This window comes from Orcinus orca, chromosome 6, assembly GCF_937001465.1.
Source record: "Orcinus orca chromosome 6, mOrcOrc1.1, whole genome shotgun sequence".
In the NCBI taxonomy this organism is placed as follows: domain Eukaryota; kingdom Metazoa; phylum Chordata; class Mammalia; order Artiodactyla; family Delphinidae; genus Orcinus; species Orcinus orca.
Window position 1 is genome coordinate 73,276,509 of NC_064564.1, and position 21,752 is coordinate 73,298,260.

A 21,752-nucleotide genomic window follows, 5' to 3' on the forward strand; every position below is an offset into this window, starting at 1 on the left:
CAAACAAACAAACAAAAACATAGCAACATAAAAAGTTACCTTTCTAAGGAAAGGAAAAAACTCACCCACAATCCTATTACCTCAACACAATAATTTTTCTTTGTATTTATTCTCTTCTGGTTTTATTCCAGAGGAATTTAATTTTATTTTATGGAGGTATAACCATTTATATTTTTATTTTTTCAGTTGATATTACACTGGATACTTCAGCAAGTTTAATTATCATTTTTGATAGCATCACATATATTCAGAGATATATAAGCTATTTTCTCATGTCTCGCTCCCATCTGCCCATTCTATTTTCTATTGGTGGACTTAGAAGGCTCAAGATTTTCAGATTCAAACCAGCTAGGAAAATATAGCAAAATGTAAAACTTCGGTGAAGTAATATAGCCTCTTACTTTACCAAAGCTTTAAAACTGAACTTACACAATTTGAAATTAAGTGTTTAAATATAAATACAAGTTTCATCTGAATAAGATGTTTTTTTCCATCTAATATTTATAATGTAAAATGCTATTAGAAGTTGAAAGTTTTGATTTATAGTCTATGAATCCACCATACTCTGCAGGTAATCTGAAAAAGAGCATTACATTTAAAATGTTTGATTCAGATAGCCCTATATTCATAAAGCTACCTGCTACCTTTATTACCTCAACTAATATACTGCATTAAGCAGTAATTTTGGAAAAAGAAAGTTCAACTCTGAATTAATCAAGTAGTACAATAGTTGAAATTTGCATTTTTATCAGCACGTACAAAATATCACAAATTATTTTAAAACAGCTTTTCTCCCAATTTTTCTAATATAAGTATGTTATTTCTTAAAGCATACTATTAAATTGTTTTTCTAGGAGTGTTATAGTTGTATTATGCAAGTTCAGTACGTGGCCTACAGGAGGAAATAGAGGGAGAAAAATAATTTAAGGTCCATCTGGCTTCTAATGTGATAACCAGTTTAACAGACTTTAGCTCACTGATATTTATAAAGACTCTATGCTTTACTTCCTGTTCTCCCCCCATCCCACCCCGGCCAAACTCTGTCAAGTGGGTCACTTCCAGGATAGAGGTATTTGCTTCCTTCCTTAGCATTACTCAACCAATTCAGCCAGAGGCATAACCATTTATAGATGCAGTAGAGACCTCTCCGTTCTGCAAATTATAACTCAGTTCCAGCTATCATATGCATAATTCCTTTTTTGGTTACTGGACATTTGGGATATACATTATTGTTAGAACGCAACATGCTGTCATGTATTTAAACATACTGCCTGTTTTAAACCAAAACAACACACTTAAAGCCCATCCATCACCAACTAGTAACAACCGCTTTGATGCTTTTTTTCAACATAACTGCTTATTCTTGGCATGCTATAATTTGTAGTAAATGTGCTGCTGAAGTAAACATTTGATTGTTTATTCATGTGACTATAGTTACCATCTTCACTAGGCTTTAACACACCAAATAGCTGTTACTGAGCCTTGTAAAATGGATTATTGTTAAATACTTTAAATATAGAAATAATTTGAGAAATGTTAAAGATACAACCTATCAATTTGCTATTCAATGAATAACTAGCTGATATGGAGAACTCTAGGAGCCATTTAAAAAATACTTATGATTAATGTTGGAGAGCAAATAAGTTTATGCTGTATTATAGCTCAAAATGATCATTGATATATTAGTCCAGATAAATTTGGTTAAGAGAAGATAATGAGAGATAGTACAACTCTTGACAATTAGATTGTAGACCTTGGCAAAGTAACTTCTCGTTTGGGCTTCCTCACTTGTAAAATGAAGGGATTAGGCTTTATTGTCTAAAGTTTTTAAGATTTAAGAGTTTATCTGACTTCCCATAATAGCTGTTTTTGAAGTTAAGTTTTTGCCATATAGAATGTCTGCTTGCACCAAGAACATCCTATTTACATGACAATTGATCTCAGTTTACAATTAAAAATTCATTTTCATTTATTAAGCTTTCTTAAAGTGAGCAAAACGTATATATTTATAGAAATCACCAAGAAAAAAACTACTGTGGAATATATTCTTAGCTGGAATATAGAACTGGTGATATTTAAGTTAGAAGTCTGGGGAAAGTGTGAAGATGATAAATCAATTTATTTAAGTTCTTATTCTGCTCATTGTAAGATATTGTAGGAGTTATGTACACTGCTGACCCTTATCCCAGGATTAACATTGCTATTCAAATTGCACAATGATGGTATGCACAAAAGCCACATATTGAAATATATTATTGGGGCTACTCTAGTCAAGGAAGGTTAAAAACTAATATGAGTCATTACATATGAGTGGGGCTGAGATTTTCACATTACATTAAAAATGTAAGGGATTAATCAGTTCCATCTTTTCATTTCTAGTAGGAAGTTGTAGTCCAAAGAAGTGAATTGCCAAGGTCACAGATCTAATTACTGTCAGTTGAGAAGAGTGCCCAGATCCGATTGCCAATTCTACATCATACTGTCCTTCTCCTAGATGCCAGAGCAGGCAATCCTTTGATTAGGTATAACTCCAAATGGAATATAAAATCTTAAAGGCACTTTAAAGACAGTCCATGTAGCTCAACTTCTCATTTAAATCTGAAATTTCTTCTGTAGCACCGTGTCAGATGTCATTCAGCTTCTACTCCAGCGGTTAACATACTCATTTATCCTTCAGAGGTGATCCCTTTCCTTGATGGACAAAAAGCCATAAATTCTTTGAGCTCTAATCTGCCATTTTGCAACTTTCACCTAGTTCCACCGAGCCAAAAAGGGTAAATTGTACATACCTGTCAAATATGTGAAAACAGCTATCATTCCTTAGTGATAATAATCCTTCAGTTATTCTTTGGGTTTCAGTTTATGGGATTCTTCCCAACTTGGTAAAACACCCCAGGATTTGCTCTAATTTGTGAATATCCTGTCACTGCATCCTGAAATTATTGCAGATGTGGTTTGACCAGCACTTTGTATATAAGATTTATTTCCCCATGATCAATTTTTCATCACCATCATCTTACTTCAGGTTGTAAACAATTGGCTCAAATATTATTTCCAGCAAGTTAAAATCTCTAGATATTTTTCTTAAATTATGTTTTTCCTCCATAGTTTTTTTTAAAAAAATTGATTAATTTATTTTTGGCTGTGTTGGGTCTTCATTGCTGCGTGCAGGTTTTCTCTTGTTGTGGCAAGCGGGGTCTACTCTTCCTTGTGCTGGGCGGGATTCTCATTGGGGTGGCTTCTGTTGTTGCAGAGAACGGGCTCTAGGCACACACACTTCAGTAGTTGTGGCTCATGGGCTTAGTTGCTCCATGGCATGTGGGACCTTCCTGGACCAGGTATCGAACCTGTGTCCCCTGCATTGCAGGTGGATTCTTAACCCCTGCACCACCAGGGAAGCCCCCAGATATTTTTCATCTATAAGCTCTTGACAAGTGTAGTATCATATTTTTTTCAACGGTTTTCTACTATTTCTAGAATGATGATACCATATGTGATCGTGCCGCTAACTAGCTTGTCAGCCACCACCCTCATCCCTCTGCCATCATTTCCCCTTGACCTCTGACCAGTGTTCTTAATTTCAAACGCACCATCCTTCCTCTAGGCTTCCACATACTGTTCCCCTCAGACAACCCAGGCCCAGTGTTTTCCTAGTCATCCTTCAAAGCTCAGTTCAAATACCACTTCTTTGTGGGACTCCTCCTTGCCCTTCTTCCCATGTTCCCTCAAGAGCACCTTTTACCTATTATAATACCCTACAAAGCTCCTTCAGCCTTATACAAACAGTAATAATACTTGTGCAATAAGGTGTCTGTCTCAGTTATACTGTGAAGGCTGTGAGGACAAGGTAGATGTCTATCTTTATCTGGCATAGGGTTTTGAATGATTTAAACATTCAATAAGTATCTGTTGAATGAATGAGTGAATACTGAATTAGTGTGATCAATATTTTGATTTTCCCAGGTGATCAAAGAAAACAGTTAAACTCTAGGGTGTATGTTGTACAAAGAAGGAAACGTATAGGCTTTAAGACAATCTTGAGAAGGAAAAACGTCTCTAAAAGAAAGAAGGAATAATAAAATTTAGGAAACTATAGATCTATGTACTATAAAGATGAATGGTATATTTTTTTTTTAGTCCTTGTACTAAGTAGGGAGTGAGGAGCATGGAAGAAGAAAAACAAGCACAGCTGAGTGGCATATTTTTGTTTTACTGTTAATTTGACACATCTGAACCAAAGCATTCACAATACTTGATATACTTTGAAGAGAGTCATACACTATAGTCTTAGACATAACCACAGAACAAGCAGAACAATTAAAACTACATAAGGCCTTAAAATATATCCACAGTGTGTATTATTTCAATATTCATTCATTTACAAATTAGACTACATACCATTAATTTTATTTTTATTTTTCTTTCATTGTTTTATTCAAGCAGGATTCATTCAAGGAAAGGCAACTTAGTTTTTGTGTGAGCTTTATTTTTTTCACTACATTCGTTAATATAAAAGTTATGATGTTTTCTTATCTCCTGCATCCAGGAGTAAATCCATGAAATTCTCAGATAGTAATCCAAAACAACAGGTCCTATTCTTAAAAATAGTCAAAGTGAAAAGGGATCAAATAGCCAGTCTGTTTGTGGTCTTAAAGAACATCTAATGGACTTTCAGGTTTTCTAACAGTGACAGTATTGCATTTCTACGAGATTAGTCAAAATTTAAAACAACATTGCGTACAAAATTATTCTTGAAGCTCTAAATGCCTTTTAAATTACTAAAATGAAAATTTTAAGTAGTTGCCTCACAGTACCAAACTTATAAATCAAAACTCGTTAAAATTCAGTGCTATTGTGACTTTATCATTTACAAGGTAACTAGTGGGTAAATTAACAAATGGCATAAAAATTAAGACTTACATCTTTTTTTTAAAGGAGAAAATGTATGATAACCAGGGAATACAGAAAATTCAATGTATTTTACAATAAAATAACCTTTAAATCTCTATCCCTGTACAACAGGGTTTAGGTCATCTTTAGTGAACTTGCATGTTTTCATACGGTTTATTCTGAGTACTTTAATTGTTTAAGATATACAGCTTTTTATTGAAAGAATATTACATTTGTATACCAGGATAAGATTTAGTACATTGAGATGTTTTAAAAATATTTATAAATTTGTTTCTGATATGCAAAAGCATTTGGCAATACTTTCATAGCGTTTGATCTTACAGAATTAAAATTTCATACAGTACTCATCTTGATGTTTAAAAAAAAAATTCACAGAAAAAATATAAATTACATAGCCTGACTGCATGATATTGTTATTTCCAGTTTCTAGTTTGGTAATTAAAACCTTCATTAAGTCTGTTAACAAATCATTACCTGTACATTTATGAAGGCAACTGACATGATTTGCAAACAAAACCTTCAGGTTTTATGTTATTTACCAAAGAGTGCAGTTCAGCAAGAAAGAAAACCCAGTATGCAAATTTTCAGAATATTTTACAAATTTACCAGTTCCTGTGACACAAACTGTTTCAATCTTTCAAGATACTGTCCATAAAGTTCCACATCATTGTGACCTGCCCCTTCAACCCACAGAGGCTCCACAGGTCTTTGGCAACGCTCAAACAATGCGAGGCCGTGTGAGAAGTCAATGACTTCATCTTCAGTCCCATGAATTATTAATACTGGAGAGGTAATCTTAGAGATTTTGTCAATGCTGTAGGGAAAGAGGAGGAAAGAAGTCAACAAATTAAGTATGAAAAGGAAACAAAAAAAATTTTCTTGTGCTATATTAGATAATTTAAATATCAGAACCATCTTTGAATCAATTCAGAAGGGATAGATACCTCTTGGATTTCAAATATGATTCAAAAGTCATCTTTACATTACTCCCTACCTTAAGATTATCTGAGAACGTTAACTTCATGCACTTCTGTTTTGAGGGAATCACTCAATCATTATAGTCATCCTACTTCGCCTTTCTACAATGTTGATATTTTAGCACAGAAACTTAGGTTGCAAGGAGAGGAAGAAACCAAGGACCATTTCAGCTATGTGCTAACTTCATACCTCTCTGCATTCATATTTTTTTCTCCCTCCCAATATCCTACTAAAATGATAAGCAAAATATTTTTTTTGTTTTGGGTATTTACTACAAAAATAGGAAGAATAAAATAAAACATAACATTTTGGAGCTGGAAAGCAGATGAATATGTGAGATAACAGATTAAAAGTATAGGAGAAAACATAATTTTTAAGAGGACAGAAGGGTAAAGTGAAGAACCAATCCAATTTATATCATGGAATACCCCCAGAAGGCTAGGAACTGACATGCAGATAAAGGCGGGTGATTCAAATCTACAGAATTTGTTCAAAGTCTGTTTAAGAAATAGTGTCCTGCACCCCCGCCCCACCCCCCCAGTTCTTTTCTTTCCTCCCTTTTGCAGCTGGGTAAATGCCCTCTACCTAAAACTGGAGGGTTTGTGGACTAGGGGATTGCCGGACACAGTTTAAGGCAGAGGTACCAAATAGCAAGTAAACATATACATGTTGTCTGCTATGAACCCATTTTCCCTACTGGGCTCCCAGAATGCTGGCAGCCAAGCCTCCACCTTTTAAGAGATAGTTGTAGTCGGAGTCTTCTTTGGAGACTATATATCTGCCTTAAGAGGAAAGATAAATACTGACATCGGGGTGGGATCCCCAACTAACTGGCTTGGCCAGATCACTGGATAGTGAAACTCACAGTCAACAAGTCTTAATTCCCCACACTTCAGCTCAGCTCTTTAGTTCCTTACTCTTCCATATGAGCACACAAATAAGAATTATCAGACATCAGAGGAGATGTCACTTTACATATAAGACAAGGATCAAAATAAACAGTAAAAAAGGGCAACTTGGAAGAGACAAACAATACAAAGAAAAAACCTTACGAAGAACAAGTTTTAAAAATTTTCTGATAGAAAGAGGCGCAAGGCATAACTACAAAATGAGGACAGAATCTTGAAAAAGAAGAAAATCATCAATGAAATAATTCAAGGCAGCATTTGGTAAGGAAAAAATGCTTGGGTATATTATTTGCTGTCAACTCTTCAATAGTAGAGGAATTAAATAAAAAAGGAAACGTATGATCTTTTTCAAACAGTTTACTGTTAGTGCTGCATACTCTGTTGGTGCAGCTGAAATGAAAGAGGGAGCTAAACAGAGATGTAACTTGGCAATAGTTTACCCCAATTGTCTCCCTATCATTCCTACCATTCAGCTACAAAGTATAATGCACATACCTTCCAATCTACCATTTTCTAAAACAAAAACAAACCCCCAATAAATTTAAAAACCAAAAACCTCCCACAGCCTGCTCTGGTGATAATAGCATATGCTCCCATACGCTTCCCTAAGAAAGTAACCCCTTACTGGCTAAAGAAGAAAAAATTTGTTTTTGAAATGACCCTTCCTGTTCTTATAAAGAATCATGTGGTGACTTGGCCTTTGGCCTATCTATCATTCACAAAGAATCTTTGTATTGCTACCAATTTGGGAAAGGAAATAACGACTGAAATTTGCTACCCTGTCACTTCTTCCCTTCCTTTCTTTGAGAAAAATAGGCCGTCAATTTTTTTGTAACAATGAAGAAGAGCTAGTGGGAACTACCATCCTGTGTTGAGAAGCATGAGGAAAAGTAGCCCTTCTTTTAAATTTGTCTAACACTTATGTTTGCAGACTTTGTGGGGGCAGTAATTATTCTGGCTCATTTAAGACTCAACATTTTCACAATTCACTTCTTTTGTAAATCAGATATCACTAATTAGACATCATTCATTCATTTCTGGCTCATTTAAGACTCAACATTTTCACAATTCACTTCTTTTGTAAATCAGATATCACTAATTAGACATCATTCATTCATTTTTACAGAAGATTTTAAAAATTTTTATTTATTTTATTTTTGGCTGTGTTGGGTCTTCGTTGTTGAGTGTGGGCTTTTCTCTGGTTGCCGCGAGTGGGGACTACTCTTTGTTGCTGTGTACAGGCTTCTCACTGCGGTGTCTTTTCTTGTTGTGGAGCACTGGCTCTAGGCGCACGGGCTTCAGTAGCTGTGGCACGCAGGCTCAGCACTTGTGGCTTGCAGGCTCTAGAGCACAGGGTCAGTAGTTGTGGCACACAGGCTTAGTTGCTGCACGGCATGTGGGATCTTCCCAGACTAGGGCTCGAACCCGTGTCCCCTGCACTGGCAGGCGGATTCTTAACCACTGCGCCACCAGGGAAGCCCCGTTCATTCATATTTTATGCACATGTGTCTCATTTTCCCTCTACTTGTTCCTCTCCTCCAGTATTATGCACCTCACTGGATGGTACTATCGTCCATTAGCAGCTCAAGTCAGAAACCTGGGAATTATATTCAAATTCTTTTGTTTAGCATCCTATATACAGTCTGACATTCAGTTCTATCAATTTTTTCTCAAATTCACTCTCTTATCTCCAATACTAGTGCCACCATCTGGGGTATAAGGCTCTCAGCACTTTTCACTTGGCTTACTATTGCTCAAACACTTCAGCCTTCTGACAGATGTCCTGCCACCACCTTCCTCACAAAGTAATTTTTCCACAATTTCTAAAATATATGTAAAATAGGAGCTCATGGCTGAGTGAACTGTATCATGAATACCTTAAGTGATGGAAAAAAATTCCCTCAAAAGTTTCTTCGAATTAAACTATTTGAATATTAATACTTACTTTGGGAATGCATCAAAACAGTAGGTCTTCTTGGTATCAGGAAAAGCGACTCGCATTCCTGAGGTCAAAGGAGAATGAAGAATAACAGCAGCACTCTCATACCGAGCAGCAAGATCCACAGATGGTACTGTCCCTATACTTTGGCCATATATAATCACATTTTCAGGGCGAATGCCATATCTACAGAGTCCAGAAGTTTAAAAAAAAAAAAAAGAGTTGGAGAGTCAGACTGGTATGAAGTGTTCAATCACTACTAAGGACTTACTCTTAAAAAAGAATGAAAGAATGAGACAATGTCAATAAATTTATATTTAAAACTTAAGTTTCTTAGTCATCACTAACATATTTAATGCCACAATAAAATCTATACTATTTCATCTGTTTCAAGTCTATCTTTTGGAAAAATAATGGCTGAGGTCTCTTAAAATTTTAATCTTAAGGAATGAATTTATTAAATCATTTATGCAATTCAATGTAGCATATTATTGACTATATTTGGAACATACTATGTCACTAATATTTTAATGGACTGATGTTTAATGGAGATTTAGTGTTTATTTTCCATTCAATGTAAAAAAGGTTCTTTATTTCTCTAGGCATTAAAAGTGGTTCATTTTATTTTCTGAAGTTGGTCATAGTGATGAAAATGCAACATATAGTTACAGTATGGAATGATGAATAAAATATATGTATTGTTTTAGCCAAGAGCAAATTACTTATTTTTCTTGAGATTTGCATTTATTTACCCATAGAAATGGACTAATGATTGGAAAGATCAATAGATGAATGAGAATTCCAAAAGCCACATGGGCCAGTGATTTATGAATACTTCCTTTAAAAATGATTCAGATTTAAATATATGAACTCACTAACTCAATTATATTGGGTATATACTATGTTCCAGGCATTGTTACTTGTGTACAGTATAACTGTCTTAACTATAAACTACTGCAAGTGTAAGTGAGGTACTATAGGAGCTAATTACCTCTCCATAGTTTCTTCAAATCAGTCTTACAGAAGAATTTGGACCATGTCCCAAAGATTGGGTTCCATCTACTACAGACTGACTCTAAATGTAACTAAACTCAGAAAAGCTTTTTTTGCACTTCCCTTGTGATGCACTGTTTAAGAATACGCCTGCCAACACAGGGGACATAGGTTTGATCCCTGGTCTGGGAAGATCCCACATGCCGCAGAGCAACTAAGCCCATGTGCCACAACTACTGAGCCTGCACTCTAGAGCCTGTGAGCCACAACTACTGAAGCCCGTGCGCCTAGAACCCATGCTCCGCAACGAGAAGCCACCACAATGAGAAGCCCACGCACCACAACTGAGAGTAGCCCCTGCTCGCCGCAACTAGAGAAGGCCCGCGCGCAGCAATGAAGACCCAACACAGCCAAAATATATAAATAAATAAATAAATTCTCTACACAGAATCTTAATTAAAAAAAGAAAAGGTTTTTTCTTTGCAACAGACCTAGCTTCATAGGAATGAAGAAATTAGGAAAATGAACATTTGCAGCATCGCATCAGCATAACGCTTGGGGCTGCATGGATGCTGTTTAGCTGAACAGCAGAACTGTGGGTGGCAACGATGGGTTTTAGGCTAAAGCTAGCAATGGCAAGGCTCCAGAGTAGCTGAAGCATCTGCCAATTTACTATCAGAGGACTCAAAGCAGTAACAGAATTTCAGAATAGTACACATTAGAAAGGACTTCAGAGACCATCTAATCTAGGTTGGCTGCTTACTGAGTAGATGTTCAAAGTCAGAGTAAGTTAATGACAGACCTGTAATTAGAACCCAGGTATCCTGACTCCAGGTCCAGTGCCTTTTCTATTATAGCACACAGATAATGAGCTCAAATACTGTGGGGGAAAGGCTGCATAGTGAATATTCATACTTTATTTTCTGTTGATCCATCAGAAGTTCAGAAACATGGTTACTATAGATATGCAATTATCCTTAAAGGGAAGTTATTCAAATAATAATTATTTAAGTTCATTATTTTTTCCCTTCCTGGTTACTTAAGCTCTTTTTTACTTTAATCAAGTAAACTAAATGAAAGGCATGAATTCTAATTATACACATTTTATTAGATGACAGAATTCAAGAACAGGAAAGAATCTTGGAGATCATTTAACTCAAGCGCTTCATTAAATAGACTAAGAAACAGAGGCTCAGAAAAATTAAATAAAATTTCCCAAGACTTCCTAACCTTACTAACTCTTCCAACCATATTTAGAGTTCAACATAAGAGAAATTTTAACTCTGAAATTGTATGCTAAACTAGTATGTGGGACTAGGTAGCAATCTATCTGTTCTACTCCTAGTCTTCATTCATACTGGTCGAGTGTATAAAAAGCTTAATTAACCCAGACTAGAAATCACTGAAGAAAGTTTCCTGTAAATTGATATCTGATAAGATTTAAAAAAAATAATAAAGCTGACCACTTACAAGAGGGGATTCTTTTACATAAACATAGAAAGAACACTTAACTGGATACTAACATGTTTTGCTTGAATAATTTATACTTTTGTGCTACTTGGAAGCACTAATAATGAAGGCTATCTGCTTTTGGCACCTTTAGATGCTATACTAATTCACTGAAGTTGATTTATAGTATGTGAATTATATTGCAATAAATCTGTTATTAAAAAATTATCATATTTTCCTGACAGGTATTATATATACTATATTCAACTGGTTGAATCTGAAAGGGGGAACTCAGTTTTGTTTGCGGGCCTGAGGGGACTGACAGGAGTATAACCGAAGCATATTTTGACTGTGGTCATTTAAGGTAGCTTTTAAGTTTATAAATTTTTACCGCTCTGTGCGTGCCTCCCTCCCACTCCTAAACTCCATAATTACTACTTACCATCTATTTTTTTTCTTACTTGTCAGAAATTTGTTTTCATATCATTTCAATTGACTTAAGAATCCCTTTTATACAGAATTCTGCTATGGAACTATAGTTTTACTACACATCTTGGAGGGGTAAATGTTTCTAAAGATTTTTCTAAAAAAGATTATATCTACTAATGAAATTGAGAAAGTTCTTCCCAACTAACTGAAACCATTAATATTTAAATTAAATTAGGAATGGTAGATTTTCTTTATGTACTCTAGCTTCAGTCTAAAATCCTCTGGAGGGATTTCCCTGGTGGTGCAGTGGTTAAGAATCCGCCTGCCAATGCAGGGGACACGGGTTCGAGCCTTGGTCCGGGAAGATCCCACATGCTGCGGAGCAACTAAGCCCGTGTGCCACAACTACCGAGCCTGCTCTCTAGAGCTGGAGAGCCACAACTACTGAGCCCGCATGCCACAACTACTGAAGCTTGCGTGCCTAGAGCCCGTGCTCCGCAACAAGAGAAGCCACCGCAGTGAGAAGCCCGCGCACTGCAACGAAGAGTAGCCCCTGCTCACCGCAACTAGAGAAAGCCCGCGCACAGCAACGAAGACCCAACGCAGGCAAAAAACAAACAAACAAACAAACAAACAAAAAAACACCTCTGGAAGTCAGGCAGCTTATTAATGTACAATGAAGAATAATTTGTATTGAGGTATCTTTCTGTTTAGTGTACATTAACTGATGAGAAAATACACTGAAGTATACAAAATTGCAATCTTTTTCAAGAAAAATTTATAAGTATTTTTGTGACTAGCAAAGATTTTTTTGTGACTAGCAAATAATTTTTAATTATTAATATATAAAATGATGCAAACCCTGCCTTAGGATTTTAACAATCTAGCCTCTTACTCTGTTAATGACAGATCAAGAGAATGATTAGCTAAATCACTGTTTTCTCTCATTCCCTTGAAATGTTGCAACTTTGAATAAACATTTTTATACCACAATCCAGTAAGTTTCTAAAACCAAACATTTTTCACTGGCTTACATTTTTAGGAAAATCACACACACACACACAAGCTGTCAAACTCTTTTATGCTATTATACAAAATTTAAAATTACAATCTAAAAGTGTAACTCTTCATAGGTTTATACTGGTAAATATAATCTTTATTTAGTACTTCAAGATGTGTTACAAAAACAGATTTTATTCTATTCTTATACAAGACAATTTTATCAGCCATCACAAATGTGGAAAACAATTCCCAATCACCATTTACCTTGTCCTAAGAGCAAGCCAAGCAGCTTCTATGTCTGCATAGAGGTTCTTCTCTGTCGGTTTCCCAGAACTTGCACCATATCCAGAATAATCATATGAAAATATATTACAATTAATCCGTGATCCCAGTCCTATGTAAAAACTGCTCATCTGACCAAGATCAACAGCATTTCCGTGTGAAAAGAGTAAAGTGTATTTGGCATTGGGTGAGCAACGCACAAACATGCAGGCAATTCTGTTGCCTTTACTAGTTCTAGTCATGAAACACTCAATAGCATCTTTTTCTCTAGAAGAATATTGCCAGTCTGCTCGTTCTGATAGGTGTAACGTCCAGTGGCTTCCACTTTCATCACACATCAGCGTGTAAGTTGGATCAGGTGGCAAAAATGCTAATTTTGAAGCAATTTTCCCTGGACAAGGTGGACAGCAGAAGAGGCAACATAGCTCACTAAATGAAAGATTATTCATCTTCTGAAAAAGAAAAGAATAGTCATGTTTTAATCACTGAATGTCCATTCTGCATTTGCATACAATAAAAGTTAAAACAAAGACACCAGTAAATTCTACTACTGGACAGTGTCTACTACTATTATATGAAGTATGCTTTCCCAAATAGATTTTTGGCATCTTTCTAGAAACACTTGAAATCATGAGGTGAGACAAATATTCCTGACCAGGAAACGGACTCAAATACTATGTGACATGTTGCAAATAGTAGTTGAATTTTTTTTTTTTTGCAGTACGTGGGCCTCTCACTGTTGTGGCCTCTCCCGTTGCGGAGCACAGGCTCCGGACGCGCGGGCTCAGCGGCCATGGCTCATGGGCCCAGCCGCTCCGCGGCATGCGGGATCCTCCCGGACCGGGGCACAAACCCGTTTCCCCTGCATCGGCAGGTGGACTCTCAACCACTGCACCACCAGGGAAGCCCAGTAGTTGATATTTTATAATACTTAACCAAAATATGAAAAATGATACTCTTACCAGAGAGTAGAGGTATAAATTTGTTATTTCTCTACAAATAACAACATAGTAGGTATGAAATATCTTTAGTTAGCTTTTAATTTCTGTGTAACTCAGTGAAAATTCTCAGAATCTCGTGAGAAGCTAGGGATTTAACATAATATAGTAAATATATAATAATACCACTTACTATTTGTCAGGCATTGTGCTAAGGGTTCTATGCATATCAGCATGTTTAATCCTCTAAGCAACTCTGTATGGTAGTCTGAGAAAAGAAACCTGCACAAGTTGAGGAAGTGAGGGAGCCAGGATTTGACACCAGGCTCAGTCATCGTCCTACATCACTGGGCTACATACACTGCTTCAAGGGCTCAAAACACTATTTGTCTCAGAAGCTTATTATTTTAGCCATATTTGTCTCAGAAGCCTATTATGTTAGCCATAGTGCCAATGGCCTAAATAACCTGTAAAACATTAAAATGTATATATGAATATATGTATGTATGAAATTATTGCCCAAATTAAGAAGGCATTATTATTATGGAAAAAAGATCTGCTCAAGGAAAATTTCGTAAATGGTTAGATGGAAATGAGCATAAGGTTTGAAGTCAGAGAGTTGTGGTAGCACTTACTAGCCGTGTGCCCTTGGGCAAATTATTTACCTTTTTGACCCTCACTGTTTTCATAAGTAAATGAGGCCAGTGCCTACAATGAACACAGTGGTTGTGAAGAACAAATATAATGATATCGTTAAGGCTCTTAACATAGTAATGGCCGTAGAGCTGACACACTCAGAAATGGTCCACTTTCTCCTATGCCCTTTTCATCAATATTTTAAAAGTATCCACAGCTCATATTAACTCAGAAACAAAATAAAGTACTACTTGTTTGCCCTACCAGCATTTCCTTCTAATTATCCTTTCTCAAATTCCTATCTCTTTTTAGCAGTAGACCATTGCTTAGGTTCCAGGAAGAAGGCATTCAAAACAAACACCTTCCAGAGGTTTGGTGGCACCTAATTTTCTCCAAAAAAATCTAAATAAAAGGATAGGGAAAAAAAGAACTTCATCCTACCAAAAAATGAGAAACTATCACCTCAGAAGAGTGACTAAAGTGTTGAGTACATATGGAAAGAAATGAATGCCTTTTTCATTAATTACTGATTCAAAATCTAGTTTATTTTGCTTAATACAAATGTGTTAATTTCCCAGTGTAAACTAATTAGGTAGAAAGAAGAAGCAGAAACAGCAGAGAGAGAAGAGTAGGAGTGACATGAAAGGCTTTAAAAGATGAGTAAGGGAAGGGCAGAAAAATGTCTCTGGGCTAATGGGAAGCACCTTTACTTGTTATTCTATTTTTATTCCCTTTCGGCCTTCAAAATGAATATAGCCTGAATAAGTTAATGTCTTACTCTGGTTGGAACAAGAGTCAGATAGAACAAAAATGACAACTAGCTGTCATCCTTAGTGCTAACTCTAATTGGCTCCATGACATGTTGTACTGAGGAGGATTCTGAGAGCATGCCCCGGGCTTAGCAGGCAAAGAATGTGTGATAAATTAGCAAAGTCTACTACAGAATTTGGCTACAAATCTATTATCCTGGTCAGGAGGACAAAGGATCTGGTGAAGATGGCAGAGAAGGGAGTTCAAAGGGTCAGTTCCAAAGAAGGAGATGATCCCCAAAACAAAAACAAACAAACAAAAAAACCTAAAAACAAAGAAGGAGATAACCTGGAAAAAGAAGATGAGGTAGAAGGTACAATATATCAGTGCTATCCATTTAATAATCTACCTATGGTCATTTCTTACCCCCAATTACCTTACACGCCATCAACTGCTGACCCTGAAGAGCATATTAAAAGCTTGATTAAGTAAACTGTATATAGCTATACTATGTTCCTGTAAATTACCACTTGAACGTGAAGACTTTTATGTACTATATAATAAAGTAATTTTGAAATAAACTGGCTGACCGAACATATATAATGCTGCAGAGACGATTCTGAAGATGAACACCAAAGGAAAAAATTAGACGAGAAAAAGCTGCAATGCCAGGGTCAAGTCAAATGAAAGACAATCTGACCTTCTTATGGTGGCAGAAGAAATTATTCCCACCTCCACTGCCTCAAACCCAGACAACTGGTATCCACTTAATAAGATAAACTTGGAAATTATCACTTTCCTAATGATAGGTCTGATATAGGGCAGCAACATAGACTTGCTTAAAAAAGTTATTCTCTCCTTTTCTATAAACGTGAAATTTTTCACAATAGAAAATATAAATAAAACAAATAAACCTATGTTTTAGTATGATCAGAGCAGAGCTGGGCAAATTACTGAGGGAGAATATCTTATTCTTGATAAATCACTGAAATCTTGTTAAATTTAGATAATTTAAATCCAATTTGTTTCATATAACTCACCTGAATATAAACATTTTATTTACTAGTTATTTCTTGACAACAAAATCTTGAGGCGACAAGGCAGTGAGTAATCACAGATGGAAAACAGAGTTATGAGAGTACACAAAGGTCATACAACAAATTGAATAATTTCTAGCTGAATTTTTGGACAAGACAAAACAAGGATTTAAACTAAGTTATAATAAACCTATTTAAAAAGAGAGAGAGAGGGGCTTCCCAGGTGGCACAGTGGCTGAGAGTCCGCCTGCCGATGCGGGGACACGGGTTTGTGCCCCGTTCCGGGGAGATCCCACATGCCGCGGAGCGGCTGGGCCCGTGAGCCATGGCCGCTGAGCCTGCGCGTCCGAGCCTGTGCTCCGCAACGGGCGAGGCCATGATAGTGAGAGGCCCGCGCACCAAAGAAAAAAAAAAAAAGAGAGAGAGAGAGAGAGAGAGAGAGAAAGAGAGAAGGAGGGAGTGAGAGAGAGAGAAAACTTAAAGATGAAGCAGAAAAAAGTGTCAGAAAGAAAAGTTCAACTGGAATCCCTGGTATTAAAAAATCAGTATCTGAAATAAAGAATTAAACTGATGGGTTGGGTACAAATATTGATAACAGTTGAAGAACACATTAGTGAGCTGGAAAATCAGGCTGAAGAATTCCCAGGTATGGAATTTTTCAGGGGGATGAAGAGATGGAAAATATAGAAGAAAATTTAAGGAGGATTTCAGTAGAAATACCAATATCCCTATAGGAGTCCCCTCCAAAAAAAGAGAGGAGAAAATAAAGACAATCTAATAATTTTTCAGAATTAAAGAGAGAAAATTCAGATTGAAATAGCTCAGAATGCCAAATAGGTATTTAAGAAAACTTTCACAGCTAGACAAATTACAGTAAATATTAAAACTGCCAGAAACAAAAATCTGAACGTTTCCAAAAGGGAAGAACAGATTACTTACAAAGGAACAAGAATCAGATGAACATCTAACTTTTGAATAGCAACACTAGAAACCAGAAGACACTGAAGGGGTAAGTTTAAAGTAAGGAAAAAGCTTTGAAGCTAGAATTTCACACAGATAAAATACCAATTTAGGGCTTCCCTGGTGGCGCAGTGGTTGAGCCTCCGCCTGCCGATGCAGGGGACACGGGTTCGTGCCCCGGTCCAGGAAGATCCCACATACCGCGGAGCGGCTGGGCCCGTGAGCCATGGCCGCTGAGCCTGCGCGTCCGGAGCCTGTGCTCCACAGCGGGAGAGGCCACAGCAGTGAGAGGCCAGCGTACAGCAAAAAACAAAAAATAAAAAAAATACCCATTTAATATAAGGATAAAATAAGGATATCTGCAGGCACACAAAAACTGAGAAGGTTTACTAAGTCAAGACCCTCTTTGAAAAACTCCAGCAAGGAGGAAAAGAAATGCAAGAAAAGTCTGAGATATCTGAGATATGACAAATAAATAATAGTTAATATAATGTCTTTTTTGGTAAGTAAGCAATGGAGGAAAAGAAAAAGCAGCAAAGTACATCCCTAATAATCCAGAATCAAAACTTTGGAGAATACCAATGTGGAGGGGACTGGAATAAGAGTTAGGAAATATTTAAGAAGTAAAAATGTGCCAGGGCACCGGTCACTTGAATTGTTGGGAATATTAATACTGATAAGATTAAGACACAGAATAAAGGCATGAATATGACTCTTATTTATTTTGGCTGCACCAAGCAGCACAGGAGATCTTAGTTCCCTGACCAGGGAATGCACCCATGCCCCCTGCAGTGGAAGCATGGAGTCCTAATCACTGGGTCACCAGGGAATTCCCATTATGACTCTAAATAAGTCAGACATAACCAGCATAAAAATGATACTATGATACACCTGAAGAGTAGTTATAGTTTTCATTACAAATGTCTAGCCTTGAGTATTTATCAGCATGTTAAAACTCAAGAAGGAGTGTAAACACAAAGAAATAAGAAATTAATGGTAGATATCAACAAAATAGAGAACAAAATGCAACAGAAAAAGAGGTCATTCTGGACCTCTAGTGCCATGCAGAGTATCTAACACATAATGAGGTTTCTAATTATTTTTTAGATGAATGAGTTAGTAAATTATTAAGACTAATTCAACCCTCTGCACCTCAGAAGCCCCCACAAAAGAAGGAAAAAAGTTTACAAATCACATGTTAAGAAAGAAATCCAACATATTTTGTGACAATTACTTAGGTTTCTTTTATGGGTCAGAATAGAAGCAATCAAATAAAAATGTATGAACCTGAATGAGGGAGAGTTCAGGCAGGAAAAGCATTGCTAGTTACTGAAATCATTCAGTGTGTTATAAAGCACAGAACAGAACAGTCGTCCAGGGAGAAGGAAATCTTGCCCCTTTGGAAATCAATTCACAAAATGAAAGGTCAGCTCAATGTTAAACAGATGGCCCATTGTGAAAATTAAGGTTTTCCTTTTGGCAGGGGACTCAGAGTTACTTCACTTATATAGCAGGAGGAAGTTCCTAAAATTGCATGAAATAATAATTTAAGAACTTGCTTCTCCTGGTAATTTTTTCCTGCTCAATGACAAAGGAAAAGAGATGAACACCTGAGTCCTTTCTCAGCAAAACAGGAAGACTACTGTTAAATAATGTCCTTAAATAAAATGACATACTATAATCTCCTTCCCTTTTTTTTTTTTTGCGGTACGCTGGCCTCTCACTGTTGTGGCCTCTCCCGTTGCAGAGCACAGGCTCCAGACGCGCAGGCTCAGCGGCCATGGCTCACGGGCCCAGCCGCTCCGCGGCATGTGGGAACCTCCCGGACCGGGGCACGAGCCTGTGTCCCTTGCATTGGCAGGCGGACTCTCAACCACTGGGCCACCAGGGGAGCCCCTCCTCTCTTTTTTTTTAAAAAATTTATTTATTTTTGGCTGAGTTGGGTCTTCGTTGCTGCGCGTGGGCTTTCTCTAGTTGCGGTGAGCGGTGGTGTTGGGGGGCTACTCTTTGTTTTGGTGCACAGGCTTCTCATTGCGATGGCTTCTCTTGTTGCGGAGCACAGGCCCTAGGCGCATGGGCTTCAGTAGTTGCGGCATGCAGGCTCAGTAGCTGTGGCTCACGGGCTCTAGAGCGCAGGCTCAGTAGTTGCGGCACACGAGTTTAGTTGCTCTGCAGCATGCGGGATCTTCCCGGACCAGGGATCGTACCCGTGTCCCCTGTATTGGCAGGTGGATTCTCAACCACTGCACCACCAGGGAAGCCCCTCCTTCCTCTCTTCTGACAGAAGAAATAACTGAAACGACTTCTGTTAATTCCTGATGTAATAACATTTACTGAAAAAAAATCTCCCTTTCAACTCTTTTGTAATAATTTCTTGGTAATGCAGATTGACTCATATTACTACCATCTACGAAGGACAATTGATTGATTCTTTTAGGGTTCAAGATTTTGTCATGATGAACAGTAGTAGTACTCAATAGTCTTTTAAAAAAGGTTTTAGAGAAAACATTTTAAAAGTATCAATACTTATAACTTTTCTTCATTTTGTGTGGTATTTTGACAATTTTACTCTAAATAGTATCTGAGCTGATTTAAAGTCTTACCCAATTTAGAGTGTAGTCAGTAAACTGCTTAAATTTTGATATACTAGATTTCATGTTAAGAACTACATTCTAAAATCCAAGATGAATTTCTTTGAATTTGGCTTCATGCATGGAAATCTGGGGAAGTAATATTACATATTCTGTTTTGTAGAATGTCAGAATTTGTTACCTAGAGAATCTGCGATTACTACTTTCAGTTAGTTATACGTCTATCTATTTAGCAATCAGGTTTCAAGAAGTCCCAGTGATTCAGAATAACAGCAACGCTTCCCAGAGATTAATTTTTTAAGATAAATAAATATCTGAGCATTCAAAGACAAAAAATAAGTAAAAAAGGGAAGACTGCACAAAATGTAAAGACTGGTCTGTTTGCTACTGTAAAAACAACCCATTTTTGATGCTTATCTTTGGTTATAAAAATTAAAGCTTGATGTTTTTTAAACTGACAGAAGAAACCAGAAAAAATAAAAATAAAAATAGATTTATAGCAAAGCCTGCCTAACACCAGAAATGGATAAACGAGGTAGATGTTTGATTATTAAGAGCAAGAGGTAGCAAAGATCAGAATGAAGTTCGAAGCGATGGCACAGAAGATACTCAACTATGAAAAAGCAGGAAAAAAAAATCAGATTTTAGGTTAGTTCTGTACAAGGGGGCCATGAGCCCAACACATCCCAGCTGACTAATCCAAAGGAAATCACCATAATACTACTATACAAAGGGGGTCAATCACATACAGCTCAGTAGCCTAGGGGTGTATCTAAATCAAATTAAGCTCAGTTCAGTATCCTTGGAGGGCACCAAGGGAGTTAGGTACTGCCACCCTAATATCCAGCATGTAATCTGTAGTAGCATTTACCAAAGTACAGCAACAAGTGAAACCACATGCGTTACTGTTTTCAGAGAGCTATATGTATTACAGAGTTCAACGTATACAGAGAAGCTGAATAATCACCATTAAAGAAGTTTGGCACCAGCCTTATTTTTCACTCAAGACAGAGTATTCCAAATACTCATAATGATCAAAATTTCTGCTAAATGTTACTTAGAAACTAGGTGTTTAGTACATGTCACTTTAACACATTTTCTTATTTGTATATGTCTTATGTAGAAATACAGCTTATGTAGCCCTTATCTCTTTGGGGTAGGTTGTATTTATTTCTTTTAGATCATTATAAGAATCAGCAGCAGAAGTACTCCACTGTCTGTGAGATCAAAGGACTTGATTGGCTGATTTTGCTAGGAAAACTTGGAAGACAGAACGCATGGGTTGTGTTACATAGGAATGGAAACTTAATAACTCAGGAAAAGTTTTTTTAAAGGCACTATATTTTTTGTATTTCAAATTGGAAGGAGAAATTTGGTAAAACTATTTTCTTTTAAAGAGTCATGTCAGTTACTTTTAAAGATAGTTATAATTTTTAAATACTAATAAGATTCTAGAGATACTTAGTAACTGGGCCAATGTATCACTTGAAAACACCTATGAAACGTGGCTTTTGTTGGTAAATTGAACAGATGCCTTAATAATTGCGAGTTTTATAAAATTTAGAGGAGTTTCTCAAACAGGCAAAACATAATGGGTATGTCAAAATAAGTTTCCTTTCCCGCTGGTGAGAAAAGTTGGGGTTAGACACATGAAGAAAGTTGAGGTCTACCAGAGGTACCAAAATAGTCCCAATCCTAGTGTTAGTATGAAGTTATTTATTTATTTTTTCTTCAGTAAAAGAAAGTTAAACAGTAAGAATCAGAAGTGAGGAAACTGGATTTATGACAAGATTATAGAAGATGGAAATTAAGGCTGAAGAGCCTATACGCTAGGCCAAGCAAACTAATTTGGCTCAGCACTCCTACATAGGTCAATGTAGCCATTTCTACAGTACTAATGTTTTCCCCTAGTTTCTTAATTCTTACTGCACTAATACAGGAGGCACTAA

General features: G+C 36.7%; 1 protein-coding gene across 2 annotated transcripts in view; it reads right to left on the reverse strand.

The window, feature by feature from the left end:
• Window positions 1-4,190: 4,190 nt before the first annotated feature.
• ABHD17B (abhydrolase domain containing 17B, depalmitoylase) overlaps window positions 4,191-21,752 on the reverse strand; it is a 37,312-nt gene continuing 19,750 nt past the window's right edge. For both annotated transcript variants that reach the window (XM_004276390.4, XM_049710782.1), the window contains 3 exons: window positions 12,874-13,343; window positions 8,743-8,922; window positions 4,191-5,725 (listed from right to left, as the gene is read on the reverse strand). In XM_004276390.4, the coding sequence (XP_004276438.2) occupies window positions 5,506-5,725; window positions 8,743-8,922; window positions 12,874-13,340 (867 nt within the window). In that variant the 5' untranslated portion in view covers window positions 13,341-13,343 and the 3' untranslated portion in view covers window positions 4,191-5,505. The remainder of the gene's footprint in view (window positions 5,726-8,742; window positions 8,923-12,873; window positions 13,344-21,752) is intronic.